Below are 27,927 nucleotides of genomic sequence, written 5' to 3' on the forward strand. Positions count from 1 at the left end.
ATAACTGTGAAAAGATGCATATAGTCAAAATGTCCAATAGAGAATTAAATAAATTATGGTTCAGCCATACAACAGAATAATAAATGAATAAAAATAAAAGACTATGTAATGACCTGGGAAAGATGTTTACAATATATTATTAAGTGAAAAAAGCAGGTTACAAAACAGTATGCAAGTATGAGCCCATTTTTATAAAAATATACATATTTAGCAAAGTAAAAGGACAAATGATTAAATATTACCAAAATATTAACATTGGTTATTTCAGCATAGTAGGATGATAGTTGATTTTGCTTAACAACCCCCCTTTTTTTGCCTATTTGAATTTTCTGTAATGAAGATTATTTTTTAAATGGGAAGGTAGTGAGGGAGTTACTAACCTCAGATTAGCCCAGATATGCCCCCCAAATCTCCATCTGGCAAGGTAAAATATTTCTGTTCAGCCTGTTATCTACGAAATTGCTTCTATTTTATAAATTTGAGTGTCCTTCCAAGATGACATTTAAATTGTCTTTTAGGCAAACCATACAATAGCAATTGCTGATATTAAAAAAACCCAAAACACTCAGGTTAATTACCAAAAAGAACAGATGAGAAAATACAAATCCTCACTTTAAAAAAGGAACAACCCAAGTACATACTACTAAATTATACAAAGTTACATTATCTAAGTTTAGTTTATTGCAAAGATCAAGACAGCCACTAGAAGTTGGGGCTTCTGTTTCACACCATTCGCAGCACTCACTCTCTTCTCCACTGCATTCACTCACCCATGCAGAGAAAGGTCTGTATACACACAATGATGTCTGACATTCCTTGGTTCCCATAGTATAATTAGGAAACTTGACACTTCAATTAAAAAGGTAAGACGAGGACATTTACCATCAGACTATAAAACTCCTCTTCTGGAAGAGGATACTATAATATTTGAAGATATGCTTTGGAAAAATCATATAAAAATGAAAAGGGCACCATTTCAAGAGCACTAGGACTACATTAAACTTAAATGAATTCCAACACTCATAATAATGTAACTCAGAAACAAATCTGGTCTTAACAAAAGCTCCAATAAACTAAAACTATCTTATAACAGGCACAATGAACAGTGTAAACACTGTTAATGGGCACCAGGTTTAATAGGGCAGACAATGTTTGCTTCTGCATTCACACTTAATTTTTCAATTACATTTTTAAAAAATGGTGCTGCTTAAGCTATGAATGTTTTACAAAAAATTAATTTTAATAAATATGGCAAATGCTAAAAATCTAGCTAGGTTACCATGCAAGATATTATAATAACCAAGACAAACTCAAATTTATAATAAAGGCAACTTGCATTCAAAATGAACTCTACCCTTGTATTTTATTAAAAGGGCAAACATCATGAATTAACCCAGCTGCTTACTTGAATTACAAAAGTAACATGATTCAATATGAAAATAAGAAACTGTCTACAAATCTCTGACAGTAATAAATTGCAATATACAATGCATACAGGAGTCATACAGAGCAACAAACTCTCGTACAAAACAAAAATATTTTAATACCTTTAAAATCCAAATTTTTCTTTAAAATCATTCATGAAAAAGATTCTCAATTAACACCTCAATTAGTCAAGCATCAGGAAGCTACATTACAGCTATTTAATATACAAAGAGACATCTTTTCCCCAGTCACTTCCTTCTAATGTCTCTGTTTCCGGAATCGTACAGACTCTTTTGCTTCTCTCCACTCCCCATGCCACCATTTCTTCAGATCATGAAAACTGAATTTGTTGAACACCAGAAATCTAAGATCAGAAAATTTAAATTGAGAATTAAAGAAAAAACATATTTTTAAAATAACATGTATTATAAAAAAAAATACATATAAACAAAGAGTAAAAACAATAGACAATGAAAAATAAGTCTACTTCCCACTCCCAAATTTCCATTCTGTCTACCCAAGGGAGCTACTTTAATAATTTCTTATGCATCTTTCTAGAAATCTACGCAAATACGAATATGTGTGTACATATTTTTAATCAGTAAGAGAATACACAATTATATATTTTGAGAAAGCAATTTTTAACAACCTTCTTTATCAGGTCCTTAATAATAATAATACAGTTGATCTGGAACAACACAGGGGTTAGGGGTGCCAAACTCTGCACAGTTGAAAATCTTCATGTAACTTTTGACCCCTCCAAAAACTTAATAGCTTACTGTTGACCAGAAGCCTTACCAATAACATAAACAGTCAATTAACACATATTTTGTATGTTATATATATTATATACTGTATTCTTACAACAACACTAGCTAGAGAAAAGTAAATGTTTAAGGATGAGAAAACCACATCTATAGTAACTATAAAAAATCTGCATATTAATTGGACCAGTGCAATTCAAACCCAAGTTGTTCAAGGGTCAACTGTAATATGCTGAAATTAACTACCTGTGATAAAAATCAATGATAAAATCAATTTTTAAAATAATTTAAACTACAGGGCGCCTGGGTGGCTCAGTTGGTTAAGCGACTGCCTTCGGCTCAGGTCATGATCCTGGAGTCCCGGGATCAAGTCCCGCATCGGGCTCCCAGCTCAGCGGGGAGCCTGCTTCTCCCTCTGACCCTATCCCCTCTCATGCTGTTTCTCACTCTCTCTCTCAAATAAATAAATAAATAAAATCTTTAAAAAAAATAATAATAATAATAATTTAAACTACAAAGAAGGTTGTATTTTACCTGTTGATATGACGTTGTATAAACCATAACATTTTGTTGTTGACCATCTGCAGTTATTAAGCCAGCTGGTAACTGGTTAGCTAGAAGACAAAAAAAAGTTAAAGCAGGAAAAGAATTGCATCTACTCTCTGGGTATGAACCTTAAAGTCGTGTCATTAATTCTCATTACAATTCTGCCACTAATCAACGTAACCTTGGACAAAATCATAAACCGTCAAATTTAGCATGAAAAAAACTCCATAAAAAGCACATTTTTTCTATTGAAGTTTTCAATTTTCTGAATCTTCATTTCTCTAAAATATACTTGGGCTAACTGCCCATGTGTACAAATCTGCAGACTGGATGGGGTTTCTAATTCATAAGCAGACCTATATCATGAGGCTTAGCTAGGAGCAACACTTACATTAACTAAGCAGCATGTATTTTTGAGAAATATAAAATATATACCTATAAATTTTATATGAGAACTAGAATCACCACAGACCTTTCATTTCACCAATATGACAATATTCTTTTTTTTTTTTTTTAGGACTTTTTATTTTTAAAGTAATCTCTACACCTGACGTAGGGCTCAAACTCACAACCCTGAGATCAAGAGTCACACGCTCCTCAAATGGAGCCAGCCAGGCGCCCCTATTCAGTTTTTTAAAAAACCCTTCAGTTCAAATTTATTTAAATCACAAGATTTTATATTACAAGCTACAATTCTCAATATTCCTATCTCATGTGAATCTTAAACCAAAAACTAGGGGCCATGGAAATCAGAACTATGGGTGAAAGATTATAATGTCTGCAGAATTTAAATTTCTACACTTACCCTCACTAACTTCAAACATAAAGGCATGAACTTATAAGAACTATTCAAAATAGTACTATGTCCAAATACTCGGGGCTGATATTCCCAAAGTACCATTACATTCAGTATTGATAACGGCTAACAAACTACATGACTTAGAAGAACAAATGTAGTTGCATAAATGTATCATAACACTGCTTACTAAATGCCTCCTCTGTAAGTTCTTCACTTAGTCCGTCTGTAGCTGTGACTGTTCCACCGATTCCTTTCTCTCCTTTCATAGCCTAGGGAAGGACAAATCAAAAAAGCAATCACTGGTATTCAAAAGAAACTGTTTTCTAGATGAGAATGCTTATTTCCTAAAATTAGGAGCTTCTATTATTACAAACACTGCACAGAGTATTTATTTACACTTCTGGTTAATTACATATGAAGAGGCCCTTCAAAATGCTAACTTTTTATATAAGCAGTAATCATCACAAGACAGTGTTAGTAATGACCTAGAAAATCTAAAATATTTATGGATAAAAATAAAATTATTCTAACTCCACACTACATCAAAAGGAAAATAGAAATCTACTTACAGATGAAGTAGTCTGCAAAATATTATAAATATTCAGCTCATAAATCTACTATAAATGATCCAAATTATCATTTAACTCTATATATATAGCTCTTAGCCAAATGGGCAGTACTATAACAGCAAGTTTAAAGTCTTAAATTCCTAAATCAAAATTACAGTTTGGACCAAAGAGCTCTTAAGTTTCCATCCGTTCACTCTAAGGTTCTGTGATGCAAAAAATTTGGAAAAGTACTGTGAGGAATTTACAAATTCTCTTCCTACTTTAACCATTTGATGATGCATATAACACTAATTCAGTGGGATTCTAACATTAAAGAAAGTATTTTGACAGCAATGTGAATCTGACACCCAAGCTGGAGTGTGGAAATAAATATGCTGATCTCAGTTTATTTCCACAAAATTCATACCATGGGCAAAGATAAACCCAAAAGGAAATGCAGAAGAATTTAGTAAGAAAGGGATACAGTTAGAATTCCCTTTTTTCTACCTAGAAGGCCCCAAGCTTTGAGATGCTACCTCTTTTAAACTAATAATAAGCACAGCATGTGTTACCATTACAGACTGCTCACTATATGCTGAGCCTAGGGCTCTACATAGATTATTTTACTTAGTTCTCTCAATAACCCTGGGAGGTAGGTACTATTACTAACCTCACTGTACAGACCAGGAAAGCAAGGCCTAACGTATTTAAATAATCTGCCCGAGGTCACAGTGGTGGAGCTGGGACTCAGCCTCAGGTGGCTGGAATCCTGAGTCCAGGCTCTCACTCATTACACTACACAACTATGATGTCATTAGTAACAAAGGGAAAAAGAAAGGACATACTATTTGAATACAGTAATGTAAGTGATTACATACTTCTTCTGATGAATGATACATTTAAAAAGTTAAAGTGAATAGTATATCTTAGTTCCTTAAAAGCATAATGGAAGGCATTTTACTTACCTCTCTGAATTTCTGAAGGTATAATTTTAGAGGTTCTACATAACTGTCAAAGCCTAAGGTCGACATGGCAAAGAGAATATCTTCTCCGTTGATTGTCTTCCGTTTCTCTTGATGGCATCTTTCACTTGCTTCAGATGTTATAAAGCTGATGAACTCACTTACACATTCTTGAACACATTCTTTGGCATCTTTTGCAATCTGAAGAGAAAAATCACAGGTAAATTTGCAGGGAATATAACCATCCCCTTCCTAACAACCTACAAAAATAAAAGCTATTCAGAATACAAATTTCAGTTTACGGCTGTTAACATTTCATCTTTGAAATAATATTGCTAATTACACTGACACAATGTGTGCTATCAAAATTCCAGCCCTTGAGAATTGAGAATAAAAACTTGAGTATCAGTAAGAGAAGCCCTGACAACTATTCACAGAAAACAGGTATAATTTAGGTAAAAAGGCAATCACTGGATGTCCCTACCATCCCATAAAGATGAAATCTTACTAACCAAGTGCCCCAAGAAAATCAAGACCCATGGTGTATGTAGTATACTGTGGGCTAGACTCAGGTATCACTCCTCTGCCCTAGCATTTCCACAAATGAGGACACCAGAAAATTTTAAAAAGACAAAACACTGAATTCATGTAAGGCTTACAAGGGAATGAAATAATGACATCTGGTGACATTTTTATTACTGAAGATACCAAGTGTCAGGTACAGGTTTTGAGTTTATTAAAAAGCAGCACACACCTGCCACTTCATTTTAAAAGCAATTCTTCTTTTAAGGGTGTGAAACTCTTTCAAAGTGTCTTTCAAACTTCACTTTCAAAGTGAAACTCTAATGGATTAAAGCATGCAATTCCAAAGCCACTTCTAACAGAACAACACAAATCCTTGCTGACACACACTGTCTTTCACCTCCAGGCCTCTTTTACATCCTGAAGAACAGTAAACAAGAGCTGCAGGCAAGATTATATCATGCTAGCTGTACGCATAACTTTAGATATTCTAGTAGCTATGTTTAAAAAAAGGTGAAATTAATTTTCATAATATATTTTATTCAGCCCAATAAATCCAAAATATTACCATTTAAACAGAGAATCCATTTTAAAACTGAGGTATTTTAATTCTTTTTTTCATACTAAGCCTGCACAATCTAAAGTATGTGTTACATTTACAGCACATCTTAATTCAGACTTGCCACACTTCAAGTGCTCAGTAACCGTGTGCGGTCGGTGGCCTGAGGTACTGGACAGCGCAGGCCTAGCAACAGAAACACCAATCAGCAGTTGTGCTTTATTTCCCCTGAAAACATGAGGAGGACCTCTCATATTGGAACTTCTAGGCTTAGCTCTGTATTTTAATAATATATTTCTTTGTGAGCTTTATTACTTTTGTAAGCACTTTATAAGCTACAATTAAAAAAGTTTATTATGCAATATAAAATAATATAAAAAATGTGGCTTTTAATTCAGACCAAGTGATGAGTAGAGTGATGAGTTTTTTTTAAGTTGTTATAAATAACTGTTTATACGATTGTCTGTCTCAAGACAGAACTACTTTAAAAAAATCATGCCAGTTAAATTTAAATGTACATTAATATTTATGATTATATAAAAATAGTTGCTTCCAAATGTAAGGATTTTTCCCGTATCAGTCCAAAATGACCCAATTTTGCTGCAACATTATAGAAGTCACAACTCCATATGCTCAAAAAACCTGATAGTTCTGATAATGCACCTGTTTTAAAGGAGATTCTTAATTCTATTTTATCTGCTTCAAGTGGGGAAGGGGAACATGGGAACTGCAAATGGAGTCCTGCTCAGTAACGAAGTGTGTAGCACTGAAAGAGCGGCTGGACTTGCTGGGAGGCTGAATGGCTGCTCAGTAATAGCTGACCGTATTCAGAAGTGCACACTCATGTGGGTCTATGCTCCCCTCTCCCCTAGAAAAATGTCTCCTCCGCATTACCTTTCCCGTTTGAGGTATGGCATTTTTCATTATCCTTGCTACATTTGCAATTGGAAGATAGATATCTTGTTCTCTGAAACTTTCTTTTGAGCCATTTGTGTCTTCATGATCATTCATGCTGTCTTCAGTATCTAAAGAAATAAAAATGACTTTGGTTTCAAGTTTCTCATCATCTTTACTTCAAGACAGAGACGACTACCTGAGACAATCTAAGATAAGAACCATCCTGGTTCATTTCCTAATCATTTTTAGGGAGGAGGATAGCAGTTCTTTTCACAATTTTTCTCACAGCCATAACCGAAACCTACTCATTAGTTTCAAACCTGCTGCCTCAAATCCTTTTATCCTCAACTCTGCCTACTAAAACCTTACCTATCCGTGGTCAAGAGAGCTCAAAAACATCTGCATGGCACCTTCAGAAGTGATCTCTCCTTTCACAAAATATCACAAAGTGCCTCTCTGTGTCTTTTCTGACACATTTTATAATTCTTTTCATTTCTCATCCTCCCTATTAGATGTCTGCTACCTTAGGCCAGGGATCAGCTCTGTGTACTTCCTAGAACTTGGTATACCATCTTCCACAGAAGAAGTACTCATAAATATTTGTTATATAACTTAGCTAGAAAACTTACAGGCTATGACCTATGGTTCCTTGCATATTGCCAGATTAAGAGGTTATATTATGCAAAGCCAAGTTTATATAGAATGGAAAAAGTGGGGCACCTGGGTGGCTCAGTTGGTTAAGCGACTGCCTTCGGCTCAGGTCATGATCCTGGAGTCCCAGGATCGAGTCCCGCATCGGGCTCCTTGCTCGGCGGGGAGTCTGCTTCTCCCTCTGACCCTCCCCCCTCTCATCCTCTCTCTCTCTCTATCTCATTCTCTCTCAAATAAATAAATAAAATCTTTAAAAAAAAAAAAGAATGGAAAAAGTGGACTTGAGTATTACTGACCCAGTTGGATTAATACTAATGTAGTAAGTTTTTGAACAAAGCTGTAGCACTGATCCGACATTCTTACAAAAAGTGAATCCTCAATATATAGACTCAGATATAACTGAAGCTTTCACAGTACCAGTAATATACTTTTTTAACTAAATGCAGTATCCTGTAAGTAATATATACTCTTCCTATGTATTAAAAAAAAGAAAGGCACTTACGCTGATTCAAGTTACATTTTTCTTTTCAAGCTACATTTTTATGTGTATCTGTTTCAGGATGAAGTAACTAATCACCCACCCCCAACTGCCTCCTAAAAAATATATCTTAGGGGCGCCTGGGTGGCTCAGTTAGTTAAGCGTCCAACTCTTGATATCAGCTCAGCTCTTGATCTCAGGGTCGTGAGATCAAGCCCTGCGTCGCGCTCCGTGCTGGGCATGGAGCCTACTTGGGATTCTCTCTCTCTCCCTTGCCCCCCCCCCACTCGCACAGGAGCTTAAGCTCTCTCTCGCTCTCTCTCAATAAAAAGAGTCAGATGCTTAACCAACTGAGCCACCGAGGTGCCCCAAAAACATACTTTTCTATAACTCTTTTCTAGAATTCTTTTCTAGAACTCATCACTCTTTTGATGACTATTTCTAATAAAAAGTGCCTTGTTTTAGACTATCACTGAACTTTGACACAAGATTGCTAATTTTCCTGTAAAGACAAAATTGACCTAGAACATCACATTAATATGATTTTCACTAAGTTGTGTCTACTGGGGAATGTCTTTAATGGGGGCTTTCTCACCATCGTGAGGCTGTATCACATAGTGGCTTCCTCCGATGTAGTCTGCAGAGATGCCTAGTTGAGAAGCATCTGTCGTAGCGCTGTCGCCATCCATCTATGAGGAAAGAAGTTTTGAAATATTCTTCAATAAAACTTGTCTAAAAAACATAATAGAGTCAATGCTCATAAACTGTCATAGCATGGGTCAATTAGTTTTAAAGGCATTAAGCTTACTAAAAGAAAACATTTGTATCTCTTGATTTGAAAACCTTGTGATAATTTTTCAATGATTCAAGATTCCCCTGTCTACCCTCTGTAAGTGATAAGCATTAAGACCAACAGAAAAACAAAACAAGGAAATGAATCTAAAACACACACCTCTTTCTTTTCAATTGCATAATCCTCACATATAGTGCAAACAACCCTGACTTACAACCTAGCTTGTCCCTGGAATGACAAGCAAAGCCAAAGTCAGCTTAGAAGTCACCTAAAAGTCACCAATTTCCATCTCTTTCCGCTTTCCTGCTACAGCCTGGTAGTCCTATGCAAATCATTTTGCTCCTGCAGCAAACTTTCCCTGCTGTCTCACAGAAGTTCCACAAGGGGCAGTGTCTTGGTTCAAACTGCTGTTTGGTAGGGGAAACATATGGATTCCTTGCACAAACCTGGGTCCATGCAACCTGAAAGCACACCCATACTTTGAACCAGCCTATCACCTCTAATTCTACTCAACAGTTCCACCCCCCCCGCCCCGCCCTCAAACTTGAGATTCTTTTAAAAAAAAGAAAAGGAGGGGTCAGGGAGATTGGAGATCTGCATATAGACAGTAAAATTATAACCATAGACAAGAATGAGAATTAAAATGACTATTTTAAAAGAAGCCTGCTTAATTAAGTTTGCTCAGAGCTAAAAGAATTCTAAGAGGGAAAACCTGGAGAAAACTGGACCACAAGCCCTGAACTGTCTCCATTCCATTTCACCAACATGGCAAATCCTGAAAGTCTTTCCGCTTTGCAAATAATACTATTCAAAAACAATAAGGGACTAGCTATTTGTGGGTGGAAAATTTGTAAATGCATTACCCGAATAAAAAGTGTAGCAAAAATTAAGTACAATCTATACATGCTTTCAGGCCAGATCAAAAAGAGACACTTGATCCTACATGTTCATCTAGGGCCAGGACCTTGATAACAAGTTTAATGTTACTAACTGCACTACTTAAGTCTTTGGGGACCACGTCATGTTCTCCAGTTCTGTTGGATATTCATCTACTAGTAAAATAGCAGGCTAGTTTCCAAGTCTTCAATAACATGGCATTTCTTTGATATATTTGTTGACTGTGGTATCTAATTTAATTGCAGATAAAGATACATTTCCATAATCTATATAGTTTTCTAAGGGGCTAGAGAATAGAATTCACCTACCTTTAATAATGTGCACAAGTACAGAGTACCTATTTATTGATACTTCTTAGTGGCTTCTAAAAGGTAGTAAACAACATCAGTGAGCTCTGATTCGGACTCTCCTTGCTGATCCCTGAAAACAGCATCCCTACCCATTAAATGTTATCTCCATATAAAATGTAAATAGTATCATCTTCCCCATCTTAAACAGCTAATGTGAAACATTACCCAAAAATAAAATGCTATTTTAATCCTAAAATGCCAACAAGATACTAGGAGAGTGGTCTTTAATAGATATGAAGATGGATTTATTAGCCATGAAAGAGAGCTCAATTAGGATAGCTGTGAACTGACTAGTTTTTACAATGCCCTAAGGGAGATTAGGGAAATCACAGCTCAGGAGAAAGGACCAAAGTGGTTGTTTCAGAACCTATAACTGGAAACAAATCTTTGTTGGGGCGGGGCAGGCAGGGGATGTCTGTCTGGGAGATCAATTAATTTATAAATATAACATAAAAAAGTATTAAAGGCAAAAAGTTTAAATCACATTATCTTGTCATGCACTGGAATTAGTAGCAAGTTATCATTTGGATTCACGTCATTAGCCTCTAAACCTCAGTCTTCTAAACAGTACTTCTGAAAGTATTTCAGAGTTGTCAGAACGAAAGAAAGGGAGCCTGCTAAAGAGCTGTGTCTGGCGCATAGAGCACTCAGGGGACAGAGATCCTATCCTCCCTCCTTGAGGATAAGCTGCACGGAGCAGGCTTAGCTGTGTTTCTTTGGGTCTGCAAGCCGTAGCTCTTCTGTCATTTCATCACACCCCTGTCTTCCTCTCCTCTATCTTTCCAACTTAAAATCCTGCCCCATACTTTAATCCCAATGTTCTCCCATCCTCCTGAAATCTTTCTGATTTACCCTATTCTGCAAACCCAAAATTAGTGTCCCCTTCTTTGAATCCCCAAGGTACTTAGTAACAAATTAAGCCTCATCTTTGATGCTCACAATATGCTAGCCACTCATATATATAATATGAGTGGGGAAATGAGGCAGGGATACTTGCTAGATACATCCCAAAGGCTTTTTCAAGCTCTAAACTTCCTATAAAAATATTCAGAATAGGCTGGAGATTTTAAGTAAGCCAGTCAACAAATATTTACCAAGTAAGCACCTGGTATTTATCAGGTCTGTGCTATGTGCTGGGGATGTGGCCTAGTCAACAACATAGACAAGATCTCTGTCCTCATCTTGCAGGGAAGACAAGTATTACGTAAACTAGTGGCAGGGGAAAGGGGTAGGGAGTGTAGTCTATTAATACTTCCAAGGCACAGGCTCTGGAATCCTATCACCTGGTTTGAATTCCTTCCTACTTACTTGCCATGAGACCTTGAGCAAGTGGAATGAGACAGGACTTACCATGGAAAGACTTAGCATAGTGTAATAGGAGGACTCAGTAAATGTTATATGTAGCTATTAAGTAATTACAATTAACTAATTGCTAGTGCCAGGTGCTAAGGAAAACAAAGGTGTTTTGTTATATGCTTTGAGAGCTTATTGCAAAAGGGGCCACACTAGTCTGGGGAGTCAAGGAAGTGGTCACAGGAAATGACATTTAAACTAAGACTGAAAGATAGAAATCAGTCAGGCAAGGAAAAATGGGAAAAGAATGTTCCAGGCAAAGGAAACAGAAATCTAGTACTGGTGGACTAGAATGGACTAGAGGCTAGATCAAGCAGTGCCTTGTGGACAAGAGCAAGTCAAAGGGGAGTCTGATTTGCATGGTTCTGCTAACACTCTGGCTACAGTCCAGTGTAGAAATGGACAGAGGGGAGCAAGAATGGGGGCAGAAGACCACGAAGGACCATGGGCCTGCAGTCAGAGCATGAATTCGGGCAAGATGATGAACATTCATTCCCCAGGTCAGTCCAGAACAACAGCAGTGGAGATCAAGGGGAGCAGACAAAAGAGGCTTTCAGGAGGTCAAATCAACAGACCTGGTGACTGAGTGAAAATGAACCAGAAGAAGGACCAAGGGGATGCTGCTGGGGTTCCTGCAAGTGGAATGAGACAGGACTTACCATTCCACTTGTTCCTGTCTCATTCCACTTGCAGCTGGAGAGACAGAGAATGGGAGCACTGGGCAACGAGAGCCAAGCTATAGCCGGTGACCACAAACATGCAGTGGGACCCAGTGGCACCAGTCTTGACAGGTCCACAGGTGGTGGAAGAGGAGAGAAGCTGAAGTGCTGGGTCTTATCCAGACAACGAAGAGGGACGGGCATGCAGGAGAGTGACAAGACAATGGGTAAAATGACGAATCATTAGATCCAAGAGAACTAATAACTATGGACAAAGACTAGTTCAAGCCCATTAAATTAATGTTATTGACTATTCTGACTACTTAGTTGAACTGATATTGTTCTCTAAAATATTATGTGAAATCAATGGTCAGCTGGCTAATACATTTTTATTCTATAATTCTGTGATGTAGCAGTATTCATATTACATTAATAATTTGTGCACAAACGTGGGAAATAGTTCCCTCTTTAATAGGTTTAACATTTATCGAACACTTTCTAAATATCTCATGCAATGTTCCTGACCCCGTGAAGCAGATGAGAAAATTGAGGTTATAGAAGGCTAATGACTTGCCAAAGGTGGCAGAGTAAATGGGATTTAAATCCAGAATCTCAGATGCCAAGTACTTTACAGTATTTGTTCCTAATAGTTTTTCCTGTAGTCCATAGCCTAAATCTTTACTTTGCCTTCTCTAAATTCTGGGTCTAATGACTGTATATTAAAAGCATTCAGGGCGCCTGGGTGGCTCAGTTGGTTAAGCGACTGCCTTCGGCTCAGGTCATGATCCTGGAGTCCCTGGATCGAGTCCCGCATCGGGCTCCCTGCTCAGCAAGGAACCTGCTTCTCCCTCTGACCCTCCCCCCTCTCATGTGCTCTCTCTCTCGTTCTGTCTCAAATAAAAAAAACAAAAAAAAAAAACAAAAAACATTCAAAGTTGCTTCTCAAGCCAGGACAGTATCTGTGGGATGTAAGCAATGCACCTGGTTTGGGGTTCAGGATCAGGAGCACAGGCCCTTAGGACAGACCATTTGGGGTTTTTTAAAATGGAGTTGCTATGAGAAGTGAAGTTATATAAAAAGCACTTAGCAAAGTGTACGATACATAATAAGAACTCAACAAATGTAACCTAGTATTATTTTTGTCCCTTCAAATACAGTTCTCACCCTTCTTTCCAGGCATGGTTTTCTCTCTTGCATAACCCCTTTCACCTGTTCTCTGGACCAATTCCTTTTTATCTCTTTGAGGATAAGAAGTAACACAAAGAATCCTCACCTCTAATGGATCTTCAGCCCTCCCTGACCAGCTGCTTCACTCTTTCTTCAACATGCTTAGGCTCCCTCACTGAACACACAGAAGTACACACAGACCCATAAAACCGTAATTCTGCTCCACACCCTTGGCTAGCTATCACTGTCACCCTGACAGTCCTCACACATCTCTCCATTCCTATTTCAACTCCCTGGCAGGTGCTTCTCCACCCCACCAGGATACTGAAACCGCTCTTGGAAGTTGCCAATAATCTTGCCTTCATTCCTACTTGACTGTTCTTGATAGTGCCGGCCACTGCATGAAACTCTCTTCTCCCTTGATTTCCAAAGCGATATCCTTTCCTGGTTTATTTTTTCCTCCCCACCTCCCAGTTGTTAGTTTCATCCAAGGTTATCCTTTCCTTTCTTCCCTCACTCTCTTAATGAACTCGTTAAATACCACTTCTATGCTTAGAAGTCCTAAATCTACAACCATATCCTGCCTGCCACTCCAACGAGCCATGCCTGTGGAACATGTCTGATGTCCCATCACTGTCAGCTTAAAATTCTGGAAAATGAAACTCACCCTCCCCATGTCCTGCAAGGAGGCAGTGGATGAGAGCTCCTCATCTGCTTTCCAGCTCCTGTGATCCCACCCTCCCAGGCTCATTATACCAGTGTCATCTTAGATTCTTCTATCTCCTCCAAGTTCCACCTAAGCTGTTCCCTCTTTTAATAAGTTGCCTGGATATGCCCTTCCTTTCTCTACTGCCACTGCATTACTACCCAACCTACCAGGGTACAGACTGTTTTAAGATGGATCTCACTCAAACACCATTTTTATAGCTCCTAAACCTGGAATGGTTCTAAAAGTCTTTAGCATCAAATCCAAACCTAGTTTTTCCTTGGCTTTTCACGAGTGGATCCCCCACTTAACCTAACTAAACTTGTTTCCAACTCTATCTTCAGGGCTAATAAAAATCTTAGTGCTAGAATGTGCCTTATTTAAGGATCACCAGGTATAGCTCTTTTATTTTAGGACTGAGGCATGAGTCATGGCTCAAGGAAGTTGTAACATGCCTGACATCACAAATACAGTAGCAGATCCAGAACTAAGCATCCAGACAGGAAAAGTGGTATCTCTCACTAAATTAGCCTATGAAATCTCCACTTGGACGATGCAGATCTACTCCCCCTCCCCTAAACAAGTTACTCATCCCTGCCTTCAGGCTTTTGCTTTCGGTGATACCCTCCACCTACCCAAATCCCACTCATCCTTCAAGGCTAAGTCCACGACATTCGCAACTACCCAGGCCTACCACACCACTGGTCTTTTCATCTCTGCCACCCTTAGAACCAGCATTTCCCATTCCCTGCAGAATTGTCTTCTAAGCATTCAGTTCGACTGAAGCCCTTCTAGCAAAACAGACAGCCTCTTAAGAGCTGGGACAGGCTTTTTATCTTGTAGCCTCCACAGCACTTAGGGGCCCACAGGAAACAATACATGCAAGTCACTAAAAAGAAAGAAGCAACAGGAATGAGTGAATGGAGGTACTATCTGTCTAGACTTGAAGGGCATTCATTCTACTCGGGATCTCCAATATACATTAGGTATAATTTTGTTTCCTAATTACTGTTCAAATCTAATTAACAACCAAAATGGTAAGACATACTTACTGTCATGAAACACTGTCAGAACCGTATTGTCAGTGGTGTTCAGAACACCTTTCTAAAAAGGGGTCTGATCTTTGCCCAACTTCAACCTAGAAGATAAACATCTATTAGTAGTAACAACGTATTGCCTACAGGCTTTCTTCCTAGTAAAAATTTAAAAGGCGTGTATAATTTCACCTACTGTTCTTATTCAACAGAGTGCAAAAAAGCAGGCGCCCAATAAAGGTTTCTTAAATTGGCAGATATATTTTGGAGACCTTGCAAAAAAAAGTTAATTCTATGGCAGGGAGGAGCTGCTTTCCTAACATAACCCTGAATTTATTCATGTTCACCATAAATATTCATCACAACACCCCAAATTATATGCACGAGACCAAAATTTACACATCCAAATTATTCAAAATATTAACACCCAAGACACAAACACCCCAACTTAATTTTTCAGTGATGATTTTCTTAATGTTTTAGAGTGAGATTTAGGAGTCCAAAAGCTCAAAAGAGAGGGAGAAGAATATCTCAGAATACAATGCTTTTAAATTAAACACCTCGGATTATACTGAAAAGATACACACTGCCCAGAGAACATACATGGAACACAATAAATTAGGACCTTTATTTACCATTTTAAAGCACCACCATTTTGGACTAAAATTGCATCTGAATAGCACTTCATTTTCACTGTAAGGCATAAATAGCTGAATAAATTGGTATCAATTACAATGTTACAATCTCCATTTCTCATTTGCTCTTTTCCTTTTTTTTCAAGTGAAGCAATTAAATTGGGGGGAGGGGCAAAACAAAAACATATCCTTTCAGTGTTAATTTTAAAGGAAGAGAAAATAATGATATGCATTCAAGCATGAAATCTAGTAAACAGAAGAAAAAATTGTAGCCACTGAATTGAATTTTTTAAATGTCAGTCCAGGCAGCAAAGACTGGCTGACATTGTCCACTCTGCTATAATCTTAAAAGTAATGTCTAATTTCTTTTTAAATATTGTCCTCTTTCTAACCCCAAAGCTGCCCAGATGATTCCTTCCTTGTAGCTAGAAGCATTTTAAGGGTGTCTTTGAAAAAGAAAATCCTCAGTACACTTAAAATAATGGAGCTATATATATTTATTTTGCTTGGGGGGGGCACACCTCACCACACTCTCTCACCCAAATAGTTGACTCAGTATATATTTAGATTCAATATATTAAAGATAAACACTGTCACCTCATATGGTATATATTTTCCTAAAGGCAGGTTATGATATATGTGAAAGCTCAAGGGAATGCATACATCTGTTTAATGTTTGAAGAAATGCAAATTTGTATCCAAGAAAAGCAGCAGACCCTTCCTCCACCCTCCATTCTTTGGCATCAACAACCAGAGTTTTGCATCAATAGAATCCTTAAATTAAGCTACAGGAGCAGTGCGGGGAAGGAATAATTGCCTTTTAAGGAATTCTGGTTAAACTTTGAATACTTTACAAATAAAACCCTTATTTATTAATGCCACTTATATCGATCAGTTTATCTTACCACTTTATTTTGCCAATTAGTTTCCATACTAAGAAAGCCCAAACCACCCCAGTGATTCGTGGCACGAACCATGGCACCGTGGAGTCCATGCGGGTTAGTGGGATGCTTTTTTTTTTTTTAAAGGTCGTATGCTACCTAACCTTGTTTAAATTATCTTGTTACAGTACTTTGGGCAAGATTACGACTTGTGGGTGCTCTGTTAATTCTTTGTTCTCGAAGACTACTGCTCCTCAGGCCCGGCAGATCCTCCCCGCCTCCCACCGAAGATTAAAACCTTAGTCCAATCCGAAAGGCTTCCTTCCCACCTTCGGGGCACGTCCAGGGACAGCAAGCCGCCAGATGGCTGCATTCTCTACGTGTAAGCCAGACTGCGGGGAAACCAAATCCACTCCTTCCTCCCGGGGACCTCGCTTCCTCCCCACGAAGGTGCGCGGGCTGGCCCCGGCCCCACCGCCCGGCCGACTGTCAGTCCCGCCGGTGCGTGGCGACCGCCCCTGGCGCGCATCCCCCCGACTCGCCCGCCCAGGCCCCGGGCCCGCGCCCAACGCCTGCCGGCCGCCCGCCCGCTCCGGGCGCCGGGGCAGACAAAGCGGCCCGGTCCCGCCATGCCCCGGCGGGCCAGCGGGCGGGAGGGGGGCGCCCCCGGGGACTCCGCGCGGCAGCCCGGCCAAGGGCGCAGGGTCGGAGCCGGGGGCCGGGCCAGTGCCCCCCGCCCGGCTCCCCGCACAAAATGGAGCCGGCCGGGGCGCCGCCGAGAGGGGGCCTGACGGTGCCCCGGCGCCCCCTCCTCGGCCTCGGGCCCGGAGCTCGGCGGCGGCGAGCAGGAGGCGGCCTGGCCCGCGTCCCGCCGCTCCTCGGCCCGGCGCACAAAGAGCCGCGCCGCGGCCCCGGGCCCGCTCCCCGGCCGGGCCCGCAGCGGGAGCGGCCTCGCAGGCGCCGGCCCGGCCCCAGCCCCGGCCCCGGCCCCGGGCGAGAGGGCGGGCGAGAGGGAGGCGAGTGGCCCCGGCCGCGGCGGCGTTGGCGGCGGGGACGGCGCCGGGAGGAGACGGACATTTCATTCGAGCTAAAGTGGAGTCGGTTTAGGAGCGATCATTGGCCGAAGCGAGACACAAACCTCCAATGCAGCCCTGGTTGGCTCCCGTCTCCAATCGGCTGTTTGGTTGGACAGAAAATGGCTGCGAAGGAACCAGTCCCAGCGCGGAGCTCCGCTTCCAGGACTCGGCCTCCCCTCCCTCCGCCGCGGGCCGCTTCCCTCGGCGCGACACCCTCCCTCCGCGCCTCCCGCGCGCCCGCCCGCCGCGGCCCCGCCCCGGCCCCGCCTCCGGCCGCGGCCCCGCCCCGCCCCGCCTCGCCTCCGCCCGGGGTGCCGAGCGGCCGCAGCAGCTGCTGCCCGCAGAGCGGGCTGCGGGCCGCGGCGGGCGGGAGGGTCTTGCAGAGGCCGCGCGGCGCCGGCCGGCGGCCTCCGTGCTCCGCGGGGGCTCCCCGGGGCCGGGACTCGGGCACGCTCTTGAGGTCTCTGCGGGCTTTCTTCCCACGATGTTTTCCCGGGCCTCTGCGAAGCGTGATTTCTCAGGCTTCGCTCCCTTTTCCGTCCCCTCCCTCCCCCACGTGAAAGCGTCTCACCCGCCCGACGATTTTTTAGAAGGGGAAACCAAGGGCAGAAACCGCCCGCCAGGGCGACATTCGAGCTACCGGGTGGATTTGCACGACGGCTACCTCCTGCAATGCCTTCAGCACCTTGTGTTTTCCTTGTGTGCCTGTAAACGTTGCCAAATGCACAACGGCTCCCTCTCGGTCACTGAGCTCGGATATTCGTTGTTCAGATTTCATCTAAAGATACAATCCTCTCCTTCAGGTTTAACAGGTTGGTCAGTCTAGCCAGCCTTCACCCTGAGTTTAAAATGTTGCATTTCCTGTCTCCCCCTCCACCCCCCGCCCCGCACCCCCAATAGTTGCTACCTGACATGTGGCTTTTCCCAACCAGATGATTATTTGGGCCGCAAGAATCCATGGTCGGTTCTTGCCTCTGCAGCCAGGCTCCCCCGCTGTCTTTCCCTGACTGCAGTGTGGGTCGGACTTCCCTCGCCTGCGACCATCACAGATGGGCTGTGAGCCAGACACCACCGCGCACTGCAAAGGGCGGCAGGATTTCTGCAACGCGAGCCCGCAATCGCGTTCGCTTTACTTCCACTAAACAAGTGGCCCGGTGCCACATTAAACTTTCCAGCTTTAATCATTTAAAAATATATAGACATGTTTTATTTATAGAGCTCCTACTGTTTCTCCGCATATTTTAACATTTCAAGAGCAAATAAGGAAGCAATGACAAGTGAAAGCCTCCAAGTTATTCCAAGAGGAGTAAGGAGCAATGCCACTGTGCAATCGAACACCCTGATTTGAATTCCACCTCCCCCTCATACCGGCTTGTGACCCTGGCCAAATTTCTTTGCCCCTCCGTGACAATTTCCTCACCTCTGTAATGAGACTAATACTAGCTCGATACTTCTTAGGATTGTTTGGAATTAAAGACAATGCACAGAGAACGCCCTAAAAAATAAGTTGGCCCCTATCTTAAGATCTTTATATGATATGAATTTCAATCTCCACCGAACTTTTAAAAACTGTTATTTGCTAAAGAAGGAGTAAAATTGGCCTGCATTGGACCTCTCCCTGGGTGATGACCTGTGCAAGTGGAGTTTTCAGAGTGAAATGATGTGCTCAAAGACAGGAAATATAAAAAAGGAAGTAGTAGGATTGAGAGAAGTTATGACTAATCCACACACTGGATGATGAACCAAAAGATGCAAGATGACTGCTTTTCCTGAGTTAACAGGCTCTTATTTCAGTACTGTTGATCTCACTGACATGCTTAATTCCGATGCAACAAAAAGGTTACTCAGCTCCCACTGTCTACCAGGGGCTGTGCCAGGAGCCCCGGGGTTGCAAAGGTGGATAAAGCACCCTCCTTACCCTTGGGAGCTAACTCTAAAAGATAGGGGACCTACTCCATGCCCCTCTGCTGTTGAACCCCAGGTCATGCTGGCTTGACAACTGTGTTCTCTGTGCCCTTTACACCTGCATTCAGGAAGCCCCCCAGTAAATGTTACCCCCATTTTTCATGATCACATGGTGGAAGACATGTATCACAGTTTAGTTGTGGAAAAGACATTGTCTAGACTAATCCAGACTTTCCTTTTTTTTTCCTTGACTGTTCAGATGTTTTATTGTTTTTAGACTAATCTAGACTTTTCATTAAAGGTCAGAGGACAGGTGATTGTCTCTTTTACTGGTCCACACACCATAGCTACCCCTTAACTTATACCATTATTTATATGAGTCATAATTTGGCAAACAACAAAGAATCCTTGGCACAAGAAAGACTTCCCGGTTGGATTTTACTTTATGACTTTAATGACTTTAATGAGGCCTCATAGAATTTCCATGATGATAGCGTCTAGTATAGAATGGTCTCTGTTTCCAACTTCCTGATTCTATTCTTGCCCCTCTCAGTCCATTCTCTGCACTCAAGGCCTGGAAAGATCTGGCTTCCTCTTTTCTCTCCCTCCCCCATTTATGCCTCTACCCTTACCCCCCTTCCACCTTCGACTCACACTGGTCTTGGCTCTGCCCCTCCCCCCCCCCACGGCTCTTGTCTTAAGGTCTTAACTGGCTCCTTTTCATCTCTGAGGTCTTCCTCTTCAAAGAGGCTTTCCCTCACCCCTCCTAAAGTAGCCCCGCCTGGTTACTCTATAATGTCATCTAGTCCTATCACCTCATGTGAAGGTAAATATTATTCCCTTCACTGCTATCTCTTAGCCGAATTGGATTACCTTGTTTATTTGTGGTGTGTAAACCTATCCAAAACGGGGATATTCCCTTCTCATTCCCCCCCATGACTACCACCATCGTTCAAGCCACATCTCCTCCCACCAGGATGACGGTCGGCAGTGACCTTCTAACTTCCCCGCTTGCCTACACAGCAGCCAGAGTGATCCTCTGAAAATGTAAATGAGATCCTGTCACCTTCTGCTCAGAAATCCTCCAGTACCTCCCCGGTTCCCTCAGAGTAAAGGACAAAGCCTTTACGGTGGCCTGGCAAAGCGGAGGGTGACAAGTGTGTTCATTCTAAGTTGAACAAAGGAAAAGACTAATTGTTCTTTGGTCATAGTACAACAACCAGAATCTTTCCACCCATCAGTGACAACCTCTCACTCGGTGACAGCTTCCCGCTTCAGAAATTCAGCCAGTCAGCGACAGCCACACTCCAGCAATCCTGCCTCCTTAGCTAAAGGTCAGCTCAGCCCCCAAACAGTCCAGCTTCTAAAAGTGTGAATCTCTGAACCCACACTTCCCAAAACACCATGTAAGACCACAGATTTCTTTGGTCACAGGCTCTGCCTTACAATGCAGCTGTCCTTTGCTTAGCAAGAAATATATTCCTTGCTTTTTATTTGTTTCTGAATTTCAGAAATGGTGACCTTTTCACTGGGCAAGACCCTATGGGATCTATGATCTATCCCCTCTCCTCTCTCCCTCTAACTTTTACTTTTTCCTTTGCTCACTCCACTTCTTGTTGTCCTTATTTCTAACAGGAATGCTCCTGCCTCAGGACCTTTGCATTTGCTGTTCCATCTGCCTGGTACCTTCTTTTCTCAGACATCCACATACCTCATTCTCTCAGCTCCTTCCATTTCTCAGTGATGCTCACCCTGACCTAAAAATTGCAATTCTAGCTCCCTATCCCCGCTCTCCCTTAACTGCTTTATTTTCTTTTTCAATGATACTTATCACCTGTAACAAACTGTAGAATTTCCTCATTTATTTTGCTTATGTTTTATTGTCTGTCTCTTCCCATTAGAATGTAAGTTCTATGAGGACAAGGATTTTTGCTTTTTGTTCACAGGTGTATCCCAAGCACATAGTAAGTACTCAAAAAACATTTGTTGAATGAATAGATTTTTAATATTTCACCTTATTAGGACAAGAACTTTTTGAGTGCAAAGACTTTGTGTTCACCACTGTATACTTAGTGCCTGGAACAGTGTCTAGCACATACTGGGAGCTCTATATGTCTATATGGAATTGAATGCATGAGCAAGGCATTGGATACAATTGTACTTTAATTGATAATGTAAATGACCCTGAAATTACCAAAGACTGATATGTCATCTCTCTCTGGAGAAACAGTTAATAAACATATTTCAAATTCTTCAAATTATTACGAAGTGTTAATCAAAATGTTCAAAACATATTCATCACTATTTCCCCATGGATTAGTGAGTTAATTAAATATCTTTGAAAATATCTTTGATCAACCTGAAAAACCAACAAGATCACTCCTCCCTAAGGCTGCTCAGGCCATGGACTAGAGGAAAACTTGTCTTTAATAAGAAAGAAGGCCAGAAAACATCTTTTTGCTTCAACTGTCGGGTCTCCTCCTCCTCCTCCACGGTCCTTATCACGTTGGTACCTTTACAAATCATGAAAAGGGCTCCCACTTATTGTGTGTTTTCAGTGTGTCAGGTGCTCTGCTAAATCCTACATGCATGTGTTCTCATGTCAGCCACACAGTGGTCTCGTGAAATAGGTATTATTATTATCCCCACCTAAAAGACTTGCAAACAGGTGAAGAGCTTCAGAAACCCAGAAATCACACTGCTAGAAGTTGGGGGGAACCAAGTCTCAAACCTACGGCTCTGTCTTGGTCTCGCTCCACTGCAGGTTCCTTCTGGCCCCAATTCCTCCAATGAAATCCTTCCCATTCACAGGATTTGAACAGACATTTCTCTGAAAAGATATATGGATGGCCGACAAGCACATGAAAAGATGCTCAACAGCATTAACCATAAGGGAAATCCAAATAAAAACCACAGTAAGATACTACTTCATACTCATTAGTTTGGCGATAATAAAAAAGATAAACAATAGCAAGTGTCGTTGAGGATGTGGAGAAATCAGAACCCTCATACCCTGGTAGCGGGAATGCAGTACCAGGCAGCCACTGGGGAAAAGGGTTTGGCAGTTCCTCAAACAGTTCAACGTAGAGTTAGCAATTGACCCCACAATTCCAATTACTAGGTATACACCCAAGGAAAATGAAAAAAATAGATCCACACAAAAACTCATATGTGAAGGTTCATAGCAGTATTATGCATATAACCAGAAAGTGGAAATAACTCAAATGTCCATCAACTGATGAATGGATAAACAAAGTGTGGTCTATCCACACAATGAAACATTATTCAGCCATAGAAAAAGTGAAGTTCTGATACATGCTACAACGTGAATGAACCTTGAAAACATTATTAAAGGGAAAGAAACCAGACACAAGACCACAGAGTATATCATCTCATTTATATTCAATGCCCAGAATAGGGGCATCTCGAGGGCTCAGTTGGTTGAGCATCCAACTCTTGGTTTTGGCTCGGTTTGTGATCTTGGGGTTGTGGGATTGAGCGCCACGTCTGGCTCCTGGCTCAGCGGAGAATCTGCTTGAGATTCTCTCCCTCTGCCCCTCCTCCCAAATGAATAAATTAATCTTTAAAAAAAATAAAATATATAAATATATAAATAAATAAATGCCCAGAATAGGCAAATCCATTGAGACAGAAAGTTGACTAGTAGTTCCTTAGGGCTGGAAGGGGATGAGAAAGTAAGGAGTGGTAGCTATGGGGCATTGGGGTTTCTTTCTGAGGTGATGAAAATGTTCTAAAATTGATTATGGTGTCTGTAAATGATATCTCAATAAAACCATTATCCCCCCAAAATTCTAGCCATTGTTAATATCTTTATGTGTGAAGCACTTACAAATTGATAAGAAAGGCACTAAATCTCCAATAGAAAAAGAAGTACAGGATATAAAATAGAAAACTCATAAGAGAAAAAATACAAATGGCTAATAAACATGTCGGGGTGGCGGGGGAAAGTTTACCCTCAAATGCAAATCGAAAGAAAGAGAAATCTTTCAAATAAGCAAAGAATTTTACAACAAAGATGATGATGAAGATGTGGTGAGATGAGTGTTCCCGTCCACTGATGATGAGAAGCTTTCTAGAAAGCAATTATTAGTCAGTGTGCACTGGCAGCCTTTGAGACGTTCTTACCCTTTGGGGCATCTGGGTGGTTGAGTGTTCCGCTCAGGTCATGATCTCAGGGCCCTGGGATGGGGCCCCAGGTGGGGCTTTGCGCTCAGCAGGGAATCTGCTTCGCTCCCTCTCCTTCTTCCCCTCCCCCTGCTCATGCTCTCTCTCTAAAATAAATAAATAGGGCGCCTGGGCGGCTCAGTTGGTTAAGCGACTGCCTTCGGCTCAGGTCATGATCCTGGAGTCCCGGGATCGAGTCCCGCATCGGGCTCCCTGCTTGGCAGGGAGTCTGCTTCTCCCTCTGACCCTCCCCCCCTCTCATGCTCTCTCTCTCTCTCTCTCTCATTCTCTCTCTCAAATAAATAAATAAAATCTTTAAAAAAATAATAATAAAATAAATAAATAAATCTAAAAATATATATATATGTTCTTACTCTTCTAGCCAATAAATGTATCAGAAGGAAATAATATGTAATGCAGGCAATAGGATATTTAGAAGAGCATGTTAGCAGTAGAAAAAAATTGGGGAAAAACTATGTCGTAGGCGACTCCAAAATGGCCCCCAGTGACCCGCACCTCCTGGTATTCACACTTTTGTATAATCCCCTCCCCTAGAGTGTGGGCTGGACTTATTGACTCACTTCTAATGAATAGAGTACAGCAGGCACAATTAGATTATAAAAAGAAAGAAAGTCAACAGTTTTCTCTGAAAAACAGAATAAGTGTTCAATGCATGCTTCTTGATTTCAGTTAGGAAATCATTCACTCTGTCCATATTTATTGAATCTCTACAATGTGCCAGCCAGCCCTGGGGAGACAGAGAGGAGCAAGACCAAGACCCTGCTCTGGTGGAACTCATTTCTTGATGATATCTTATGGTGGTTTCTTCTTTGGTAGCGGTGCTGGAGATAGAGAGATGGAGAGTAGTAGATAGACAGGCAATACATTTTAGAGGTAGAACAGTTTTTTTTTTTAATTTAAATTCAGTGAATTATAATGTATTATTTGTTTCAGAGGTACAGGTCTGTGATTCATCAGTCTTTTTTTTTTTAATTTTTTTAATATTTTTTTTTTAAGATTTTATTTATTTATTTGAGAGAGAGAATGAGATAGAGAGAGAGCATGAGAGGGAGGATCATGACCTGAGCCGAAGGCAGTCGCTTAACCAACTGAGCCACCCAGGCGCCCTCATCAGTCTTATATAATACCCAGTGTTCATTACAACACACACCCTCCCCAATGTCCATCACCCAGTTTCCCTACCCGCCCCCCCCAGCAACCCTCAGTTTGTTTCCTAAGATTAAGAGTCTCTTATGGTTTGTCTCCCTCTCTGGTTTTGTCTTGTAGAACATTTTTGTGCCAGAAAGGAGTAGTGAAGAAACTTGAATTATTGCCTTGGCTAACTTGAATGGAGGATTCTAGAGCTAGACTCCTTGGTGTGATATCCTGGTGTGATCAACTACCAGTGGGTGACCTCGTGTCCATGGCTACATAACCTCTGCACGCCTCATCTCCTTATCTGCAAAGTGATGCCTTTCCTCATCCATTTTGGAGATAACAACCTAACTCGGGATTGTGGGGAGGCATGAGTTAGTATAAAGAGCTTAGAGGAGTGCCTGAAAATTGAAAAATTGAAACATTGAAAAATGGCCTAAATGGTTAGCCATTGTTAACCATTGTTAGAATTATTGAGATGGGGACAACTGGAAAAAAAATCAAAACTGAGAATGACTGTGACTACTTAGGAAGTGTAACAGCTATTAATACTTCTTTATTACATTGGAATCCTGCCATCTTTAAAGGTTATCTAGTTTACCTAGTTATGGGAGTAATGTATATGCTCTGTCATCATTAACACCATCATCCCTGTGGATTAGAGGTACCTGGGGAAGGAATAAAAGGGCAGGAAATTTTTTTTTTTTAAAGATTTTATTTATTTATTTGACAGAGAGATAGAGAGAGAGCACAAGTAGGCAGAGAGGCAGGCAGAGGGAGAGGGAGAAGCAGACTCCACCGAGCAGGGAGCCCGACGTGGGGCTCAATCCCAGGACCCTGGGATCATGACCTGAGCCGAAGGCAGCCGCTTAACCAACTGAGCCACCCAGGTGCCCCAGGGCAGGAAATTTTAATAGGGACTCTAGGGAATGGTCCTACCAGGGAGGGATGATGAGGCAGGCTGAGCCCTGCAGGGGAAGGAACTGCTGAGGGAGGTACCTGGAGAGGAGGAAACGGGAGGCCACAGACCTCCCTCCCACCTCTGGCTCAAGGACAGCTCCTAAAGAGCTCTTTTTTTTTTTTTAAGATTTTATTTATTTGACAGAGAGCAAGAGCATGAGCACAAGCAGGGGGAGCGGCAGCCAGAGGGAGAGGGAGAAGCAGGCTCTCAACCAGCGCAGGGAGACCCTGATGCGGGGCTGGATCCCAGGACCCCGGGATCATGACCTGAGCCAAAGGCAGATGCTAAACCGACTGAGCCACCCAGGCGTCCCATGAGCTCTTTTAGTGGCTCTAAGCACTGAAAGGATTGTGATGCTATGTCTCCCATATATGATTCAAAATAAAAAGGACACTCACTGCAAAATACATGGATGAAAGTCCCCAAAAGTTCTGGCTCTCTCCAAAATGGGCACCTTGATATACTTCTCAATATCATATGCTTCCTCCCAAATATTTCCCCCTCATTTCTTGGGTCCCATTTTTTTATATTCCTGCTTTCAGGGTACCTAAGCTCATTCTTGGTTTGCATGATAGGTAATTCCACCTGGAAAGTTTTGGCCACTGACAAGCACCTGGACAAAGTTATCTGGCAGGTTCTGTGAGGTTACGATCACCTGTCTCCAGGACTCTTCCATTGCCCCTGTCTCGGAGCGAGAGACCATTCCACCACCCATACTTTTGACTTGACACTAATTGAGTCCAATGAGAGCCCGATCCAGTCAAAGGATACAAAAGTATAAGCACAGACTGAATTTACATGACTGAATTTTCTGAGCCTAGAGTGATAGTCTTTTTAAAAGGCGTTTATGACCTCACTCTGAGAAGTTGCTGAGTTTTATGAAATCTAAAGGATGTCCCTCCCAACTTGGCACATCCCCTGCCTTAATTATCCTTCGGAAATAGCATTGCCTTGCCTGGAAAAGCCTCTCCCACCTTTGTTTGCTTACTGTCAACGTCGCAGATTCATTTGCCGAATTGCTAAGAGATCCTTGACATCTTCTAGCTCAAAGGTTATGAATTCCTTACCCAGCCCGCGTGGTCTTTGGAGGCAGCACACATATCTTTATTTGACCTCTATAAAGTTTGGAGTGGGGAGGGAGGAATTTAAGTTGTTTGGGGGTGATGGTTTCTTTCATTTGCCCCAGGCCCCAACCCCTTGCTTCTATCAGGCTATTCCTCACATATATGCGAACTGACTGACCTCTGATGACAGAGCTGAGTTTTGTCCACTGATGCTGGTTTGATCTCCAACTACCCCAAGTAAAAACCCTTCCTTACCCAGGACTGTAAATCTGACCCCAAGGAGAGCAGGTGTCAGCCTCTCTGTGGTGTCAGAGCTGGGAGGAGCTCTTTTTTTGGAGGAAGCCAGCACACAAAGAGAGAAGCAGAGAGGAGAGACAGAGGAGAGTCTCTAAGAGTTCTGGTTTGGGGTTCTCCATGTTGTCTACGCAGGTCCAAGTTGGGTTTTCCTCCCTTGAAAATTAGTCCTGAGTAATGCATCTATGTCTAGCGAGGTCCCAGGAATAATAACCACAAAGGGGAAGTTAATTTTGTCCATTGCGATGCTGCTTGCCAGCTCCTTTCATCTGAATTAATATATATACCCACCTCTCCCCCCCGCCCCCGTTGTGGGTGATGCGCACTGCACAAGAAATCTTACCGAGCTTCTAAGGAGGGAGACGAGGCTGGCTCGAATCCAAGACAGAGTCAAGGAAGGTGGCAGCACACAGAGAGTGAGAGATGCACCTAAAGGAGTCCAGAAGGGGAGACACGGCGAACTGGCCTTTCATTTCAAACATGTAATAACCATAGCTCTGGTTACCCAGGAGGCAAGCATCATCTCTAGGAGGCCGAACAGTGAGAAAGGGTCAGGTTTGACTCCCGTCTGTGTGATTTCAAAGTTTCATCTTCATTTCACCGAACTAGGGTATGATCCCGGCAAGAAAAGGAAACCTCCCTTTAACCTAACATTTTTTTT

General features: G+C 41.7%; 2 protein-coding genes across 7 annotated transcripts in view; one reads left to right on the forward strand and one right to left on the reverse strand.

Moving 5' to 3' along the window:
- The window catches only part of HCFC2 (host cell factor C2), a 67,077-nt gene extending 50,119 nt beyond the window's left edge, over window positions 1-16,958 (forward strand). For all 3 annotated transcript variants that reach the window (XM_081822307.1, XM_081822309.1, XM_081822308.1), the window contains one exon: window positions 16,815-16,958. In XM_081822307.1, coding sequence (XP_081678433.1) covers window positions 16,815-16,921 — 107 coding nt within the window. In that variant the 3' untranslated portion in view covers window positions 16,922-16,958. The remainder of the gene's footprint in view (window positions 1-16,814) is intronic.
- Window positions 659-17,918, reverse strand: NFYB (nuclear transcription factor Y subunit beta). Of its 4 annotated transcripts, none has more exons than XM_081822317.1 (8): window positions 17,765-17,918; window positions 15,129-15,214; window positions 8,747-8,840; window positions 7,020-7,150; window positions 5,048-5,245; window positions 3,722-3,803; window positions 2,724-2,803; window positions 659-1,789 (listed from the first exon to the last, which is right to left on the reverse strand). In XM_081822317.1, exons 2-8 carry the CDS (start codon window positions 15,132-15,134, stop codon window positions 1,757-1,759), a joined length of 624 nt encoding a protein of 207 aa, XP_081678443.1. In that variant the 5' UTR covers window positions 15,135-15,214; window positions 17,765-17,918; the 3' UTR covers window positions 659-1,756. The 4 variants fall into 4 exon arrangements, with proteins under 4 accessions (XP_081678443.1, XP_081678446.1, XP_081678444.1 ...); XM_081822320.1 differs by having other exon boundaries at window positions 8,747-8,883; XM_081822318.1 differs by lacking the exon at window positions 17,765-17,918 and adding an exon at window positions 16,956-17,073.
- Between the last annotated feature and the right edge of the window lie 10,009 nt (window positions 17,919-27,927).

Source organism: Leptonychotes weddellii, chromosome 5 (assembly GCF_054177405.1).
Source record: "Leptonychotes weddellii isolate Sample4059 chromosome 5, ASM5417740v2, whole genome shotgun sequence".
Classification (NCBI taxonomy): domain Eukaryota; kingdom Metazoa; phylum Chordata; class Mammalia; order Carnivora; family Phocidae; genus Leptonychotes; species Leptonychotes weddellii.